The 7,220-nt window shown below is 52.2% G+C and overlaps 1 protein-coding gene across 1 annotated transcript; it reads left to right on the top strand.

The window, feature by feature from the left end:
- Positions 1-4,765: 4,765 nt before the first annotated feature.
- Positions 4,766-6,687, top strand: LOC119097645 (uncharacterized). Its single transcript, XM_037220684.1, has 2 exons — positions 4,766-5,013; positions 5,411-6,687. The coding sequence occupies exons 1-2, from the start codon at positions 4,776-4,778 to the stop codon at positions 5,911-5,913; spliced, it is 741 nt and encodes a 246-aa protein (XP_037076579.1). The 5' UTR covers positions 4,766-4,775; the 3' UTR covers positions 5,914-6,687.
- Positions 6,688-7,220: the final 533 nt, after the last annotated feature.

Raw genomic sequence — 7,220 nt, 5'->3', positions numbered from 1 at the left:
GCCGTCGAGGTCATGGTCAATTGTGACGGGCTGTGAACAGATTACAGGATGAACACCAGACCAACCAGCATTCATCGCATTCTCGGTCGATCCACGGCAGCGCTCGGTAGGCAGGCGCGGCAGGCGCCATCATACTCCAGATATTGGGAAGCTATGAAAGCTCGCCCATTGGCCGTGCGGCTCAACCACTGACGTCATGATCACTTGGAAGAATCCATTTTGCACATGTGGGGGTTTTTAGGCGTTGTCCGCCGGCCACCATTTGACGTCCCTCTTCGCCGGCGGAGCTATTGACGGCGTTTTTATTTCACTCTCAGCGTGCCGTGGCTCGAAGGAAACTCAAACATTGTTTATCCCATCATTGTTAATCAAGGACCCTAGAGTGTATCAACGTCGTTTTACAATTTATTAAAATTTCGGGCGAAATAATATCATGTCGAGGTTGATGAATAGCTGGTTGGCGACATGACGCTGTCCGAACTTAAATTCTTTGAATGTGCGCGATGAAAGCTTGGAAGGGTATTCCAAGCCTCGGTGCGCACGCGCTCGCCACTTTCATGTGTCCCATTTTCTGCTGATGGATAGATGGACAGGCTGAGTCGGCGTTTGACTCTGCCGTCTCTCTGCAGCCCCGCATGAAGACGCGAGTAAGGGTGAGATAGTCAAGGTGCGTGCGTGGTAAGATTCATTCCTGCGAAGGTATGTGAGCTCATCGTGGCAATATCGTAATAATCTCATGACATATGACACGGCCACAACTCTTCCTGGCCACGACCGTCAACTTCTGAGCGCTCACCATGAACCTGTGATCTTCAGTTGCAGCGATGATGTCGGTCCCCTGAACTGTGTGCAGCAGTGCTTTGAGCGGTTTTCAGGACTTTGCCATAGCATTTCTGCCCTGCCATTTACCTTGATGACCTTTAAATTGGAACTGACGCATCGAAGGCATCGCAGTCGATTCGGCTGCAGAGAGCCATTCACGAATTGGACAAATCGTGACAAATAAATGGATTAGAACGGGATTAGATACAAGGATTGTCCGTTCTAATTTAATTGAAAAGGATTGACAAACCGAGTGTCAAGTTATGTTTTCATACGGATTATGTTGCAAACTGTCTTTACATTAATGCATTGGGCCAGATTAGATTTGGCATTCGTCAAAGGGTGCAATCTTGGCGGATTGGATTCAGGAGTAATGAACTGGACTGGACTGGATACTGGAAATCCAATCCATGAAGTGTCCTCGGTCCAGATATAAAAGCACTGGAGGCCCTTTTGATGAACAATATTCGACTTTTCACCTCATGCGGTCTTGACCAAGAATGACCTTAAAACGGGTGATGACAGCGACTAATGGGCACGATCTAGCCACGCCGCGTGCTCAGAGGTGCTGAACAAAGGAATCTAGCGCAAACAAACAAAAGAGGCGTTGCAGAGGGACGACTTCGTAATTTAGTTATCCCCTTTTCCTTGTAAAGTTTGGAAGGGGTGGTGACGGGCAATAAATACTTCAGATATTAGGAAGAAGATACGTACAGATCAGGGTTAAATGTTTCAAATCTAGGCTGGCCTGAACTGTAGTACCATGCGCTGAACTGTTCGGGATATACTTCCCAAGAAATAAAGAGGACCACACAATGACGTAGCCGCGCTGTGCGTGTGCGTGTGTGCGTGCGTGTCTGTGTGTGTGTGTGTGTGTGTGTGTGTGTGTGTGTGTGTGTGTGTGTGTGTGTGTGTGTGTGTGTGTGTGTGTGCGTGCGTGTGTGCGTGCGTGTGTGCGTGTGCGTGTGCGTGTGCGTGTGCGTGTGCGTGTGCGTGCGCCTGTGCGTGTGTTCAACAGGTCAAGTCCGTGGACAGCGAAGCTCTCAGTCTTGGTTTGGGTGCCGTGATGAATTTGACTGTGCAGCGTCGGCGCAGTTACATCCCTCCGCAAGCCTGCCCCTGTGCTGAGCAGCAGCAACGAGGCACCACCACGGCTGTGCAGCCAAATGCCAGCACTCTGAGCCGGACTGGCGCTCCGCCCGTCGGCGGCGCCTCCACATGGCAGACAGCGGTGCGTGAGCGGGGGCGTGACGACCACTCAGCCGCGCTGGGGTCACCTCTGACAGGCCCATGGCCACCGCCATCAGGAGCTCCGCGGTGTCCGCAAGAGCCGACCCTGACCGCAGTGTGAGCGGCGTGACATTAGTGCAAGTGCAGATGGCGTGACCGACGGAATCTGCGCCACGACATTAGTTCTACGCCACGCTGTTTTTACTAGGAGTTGTAATAGCATTTTTGCTACACAACAAAACTTATGGCTCAAAAACTATGACCGTCATTTATTTAACTGTGAAACATATACAGCTTTGACTTATGAGCAACATTTCTTCTTCTACCGGTACCTATAGATGGAAAGATACATAGATAGATAGATACATGATTATGTGTTATACGCGGAAGTCATGTAACACTAAAAATATCATGCTTCAAAAACTTACCTTCGGCATTGCCTGTACTGCAATAATTTTTTCCAGTATGGATTTCTACGAGACATTCCTTCTGCTGCCACTTCAGCGGTTATAGAAACGTCCTTTAAACCGACAAAATTGGCCATTTGGCTGGTGGCGTTATCACTGCCGGTAGCAGGTAAGTCTAACCACAGCATAGAAAGACGACATTTCTCAACCTTATATGCAGCATGACCAGATACAGGGCATCAAGACAGTGATAGTGCTGCATCGTATCCTAGATGGAACAGGACCAGAAGAGCACGGGGCTTAGGAAAGAGATCAGAACAGAAAACAGGACAGGTACGGAACATGGAGTGGGACTGAAGACATGGCAGCACACAAGGCAAGGGACAGTTTTGAGGATAGACAGAGGCGTGATACAGAAGACAGGGTCAAAGCATGAGATCGAGGACAGACCAAGGCGTAATCACAGAAGACAGGTCAGGGGATGAGACCGAGGGCACACCTGGGCTGGCGGCGTAATATGACAGCAGCTAGCGCACCCAAAAATCCCAAGAAGCAAAAAGAGGCAGAACCCTGGACGGCACGGAAGAGAGCACAGAGTTTGAAGGACATAAGACGGGAGAGAGAACTGAAGACAAAATGAAAACAGATGTCAGGGCAGGGCTAGAAAAACGGAGGGCTGGGATGAAACAGAGCTCTCTGCCCTTTGCCCCCCCCCCCCCCCCCTCTATGATGGAGCAGGTGGCAACACTAAAGGGGCAGTACGGGGGACGGTCCACTTGGGGCAGGAGAGACAACGGAACCGGCGAAAAGACAGAGGCAGAACAAAATGAGGCCGGTCTTGTCCTGCTCCATCGCGAGACCGGTCCTGTCCTGCCTTATTCTGACCTGTCCTCCCGCCTGCCATGTCCTGTCATTTTAGTTGCCTTGCCCTGCCCAATCCTGTTCCGCCCTGTCTCATCTCGATCCGTCTTGTTTGCTCCGCTCCGCTCCGTTCCGTTCTGTTCAGTGCGGTTCAGCTCAGTTCAGTTCAGTTCAGTTCAGTTCAATTCAATGCAATTCATTTCAGTTCAGTTCAATTCAGTTCAGTTCAGTTCAGTTCATTTCTGTGCCGTGCCATGCCGTATTGTGCCGTATCGTGCCATCCATTGCCGCACCGCGCCATGCCATCTCGTTCAGTGAACACTGGTAAAAAGCGTCGCGTATAAATCAGAACCGTGTACACTTTTGCACTAGAAGCGAAGACGAGCGTAAGTTTAAGAAACACACAATGTCCGACGTAGCACTTATGACGCGTTTGGTGATCGAAACTAAAACCAACTCTGCGTCATAAGCGGATTCCGGGGGGCGGGGGGCACGGGGCCGTGATCCCCCCCAGAACCTCTGAGAGTATGTTTTGGTCCCTCCCAAAAAAACATTCCCAGAACTTTATAAATTTTCGTCTACTTACCGTCTGTTTTAACTTTAACTGTTTTAACTGTTTTGTTTTTACTCCTGTTTCAGATTCAAAAGCATTTCGGTGCTTTTTCGGTTCTGAATGGTGTCCCTACTAAGTACTCGCGAGAGGCACCATGCACTGGCCCTCGGATCCCACACCAGCCAGCTGGCGACGAACGGTTGCCCCCCCCCCCCCCAAAAAAAAAAGCAACTCCGGGCTAGATCCGCCCCTGCTCTGCGTAAAGTAAAGACTGTGTAGTTTGGCAGTAAAAGTAATATTGGACGTCAGTTTTTGAAGCAGACGCTTTGTTGCGCAACACTAATGTCACGTATAAGTATGTAAGGACAAGTTTTGTCGTGTCTATGGAAAGACCGCACGCGAATTTGCAGCAGAGTTAATGACTGGTAAAAGTATTTAGAGTATAAGGTGTTAAGGTATCTACTTGCTCGTGTGACACCTTTGTCGCGTAAAATTGCTTGCAGTAGAAATTATGTCGCGTAATTTAAAGACAAGACATTTTTGTAGCAGAAGCAATGATGGGGAAAATGTTTTGAAGTCGAAGTTCTACCGTGTAGCCCTAATCACGCGTTGAAGTATTGGCAGCAGAAGTCATATCGTAGCACTCCTGTCGTTAGGAGTTTCTGCTGTAACATTCCTATCGTTAGGAGTTTATGCTATAACACTCCTTTCGTTATGAGTTTCTGCTGTAACACTCCTGTCGTTATGAGTTTCTGCTGTAACACTTCTGTCGTGGAACCGGCAGCGTGTACCGCCCACTCACGTGCCGTGACCTTTCGGCCGACCGGCCATAAAGAGGAGCAGGCGCGGTGGCCGGGCGTCAGTGCCCGACCCTCTGCCACCCCCACCCGGACCCAGCGACCATGCGGAGCCTGCTGATAGTGCTGCTCGCCGTCTGTGCCGGCCGCGCGGCCGGGCGCGCGGCGCCCAACAACGTGCAAACGGTGGTGGCCGGCTCCCAGACGGGCTTCACGACCGGCGGCGGCTCGCTGGTGGGCTCGGCGCGCGGCGCGGCGGCCGCCGCTTCGCAGAGGGTGTTCCGCGTGCCAGGGCACACCCAACTGGACACGCGCGCCTCCAACGGCGCCGTCACCCTGCAGGGTGGGTCCACGTCCCGAGCCGAGTGCGGCCCGACGGTGGGCGCTCGCGCCGCGCGATGGCTGTGTGATTGAGTCACGGCGCTGGTGGCAGGGCGGTGCTCACTGTCGGTCATGCACTCCCGATGCAGTGCGGTCCTTGAGACTGTATTTAATGCACTTTCATGAATGTCATTTACGTATATGGTTCCCCCACTCCACCGAAATCACTCATGAGGCATCTGACGCCCATAGCGCAACGCCTTGACGAGCATTGAACATGGACGTGCTTTGCCGAAACCAGACCGCTCTCCTAGTCGGATGCACGCGTAAAACCTGCTGACGAAATTGTGTCGCCTCTGTTGCCCGTCTCCGTTACGGTCTGCCGACCTTCCGCCTATCTGACCCGTTCGTGCCCGCAGGCGCCTCCGCCGGTCACGGCCAGTTCGCCCAGCAGGGGTCAGTTCTGACCGGCACCAACAGCCATCTGGGCAGCGTGACGGCCGGCGGCGTGGCGACCAATAAAGGCGCCTCGCACAACGCCGCGCTGGGCAACGCCGTCACAGGCGCGGCGTCCGGGCGTCAGCGAGTGTCCCAGGCCGGTGTGTTGGTCAACCCCGGCGGCCAGCGTGTCGGCCAGGTCAACACGGGTCTCGACCTGAGCGCTGTGGCGAGCGTGGCCGCGCAGGGCGCCGTCCGCGGCACAGGAACCTTCGGCGGCACCAACACCCTGACCGCCACGTCGCGCCACGTGAGCCCCGTGGCGCTGCCCGGTGCGGCCTTGCCCGGCGGAAACGTGCTGGTCGGCGTGGGACAGCCGGCTGTGGCTGCTCCTCCAGCACCGGCAATGAATAGAGGCGGAGGGATGATGGGCATGATGGGGGGAATGCGGCGTGGGCGTGGTGGTAGACGGCACAAGGATTAGTGCCCAATATCCCGCAAAAAGTGCACAGCTTTAAGGTATTCTTTCTTACCCTTAAATTTCCTGCACCATGCCTCAAATTTCGTCGGATATTAAAGACACCCCGAAAAAACACACGGAAAACAACGCAAGAACTGAACTATCTGTAACAATCGAAGAAAACACAACATTCATAAACAGCACAATGGCGCAAGTGTTAACAGCCTGTGTATGCCTCTACTTCACATAAGCACGAAAGGGAGCTGATATGCAATGACCACGTAAACGGAGATATGAGATGGGGGATACAGCCAGCAAACAAGATGTAAGGCAAACACAGGAGTGGAGACGCTCTTGCTTCGAAATGTCCTGAAATGCTTGCCCTCGGACATGAACGAAGAAAAGGAATAGCAGCACTCACACTGCTTTCATTCCCACATGCTTGACAGAGTTCATCACAGGGAGGGCCTAACAAAAGACCAGGAAGCCACTACAAGGATCTGTGTAGTTGCAGAGTTCCGCAGAACGCCACCATCCTGTTCGGGCCCTCTTCAATGCCGGTTTTATCTTTGTTAAGATCTTGCCTGCTCACATACGCAATGTACGCGCTCCACCTTACATGCAAATGCTCTCCTTTAAGGTCAGACTGATAGCATCGGCATTGTTTTGTGTTCCTGTATCGCTCGTTTCTCTACGTCCCCCGTCCTGCAGCAACTGCAGGCCGTTACAGTGCCTCCACTGCCCAATGCGTTGTGACAACTGGTGCATAAGAAAATACACGACATGAGCGGAGCATTCGTTTTTTGTCATCTGGTTGGCTACTTCTTCAACGCTCGTGCTGCACGTGCGAATTTGATCCTTTTTGTTGTTGTTTATTGGAGTTTAGGGGCGCGCCGACTGCGGTGGTCATTTGGCGCCCATAACGAGTTTTGTTTTACCTATCTAATGAGCCGCATAAATGGTCCCAAAGTTGATGTGTTTGAGAAACAAAAAGATCTGTTGAAATTCCAGAAATGGTGAGTTATCTCCTAGCATATCACAGAGGGTAAGGGGCGAGTCATGCTGTCCAAAATAGCGTTGGCGTTCTTCCGCGAGGCGGGGACAAGAAATAAGAATATGGCGAACGGTGAGAACAGCACCACATCGATGACAGATAGGTTAATCGGCTCCCTCCAACATATAGCCGTGGGTTGCGTATGTGTGCCCGATGCGCAATCTGCAGAGGATCACCTCCTCTCGCCGCATTTTCCGGAAACAAGAGAACCACTGACCCAGCTTAGGTTTTATCTCTCTGAGCTTATTACTATCCATCCGATCCCAACAACGCTGCC

The sequence above is a fragment of the Pollicipes pollicipes genome, unplaced genomic scaffold (assembly GCF_011947565.3).
Source record: "Pollicipes pollicipes isolate AB1234 unplaced genomic scaffold, Ppol_2.1 Scaffold_4295;HRSCAF=5057_pilon_pilon_pilon, whole genome shotgun sequence".
Lineage (NCBI taxonomy): Eukaryota > Metazoa > Arthropoda > Thecostraca > Pollicipedomorpha > Pollicipedidae > Pollicipes > Pollicipes pollicipes.
This window is presented reverse-complemented; position numbering and strand designations above follow the sequence as displayed.

Bases quoted from the DNA above. Each gene is read 5' to 3' on its own strand.
- LOC119097645 (XM_037220684.1), top strand. From the start codon at position 4,776: ATGCGGAGCCTGCTGATAGTGCTGCTCGCCGTCTGTGCCGGCCGCGCG. The intron at 5,014-5,410 runs GTGGGTCCACGT...TCGTGCCCGCAG, and splicing joins CGGCGCCGTCACCCTGCAGG to GCGCCTCCGCCGGTCACGGC.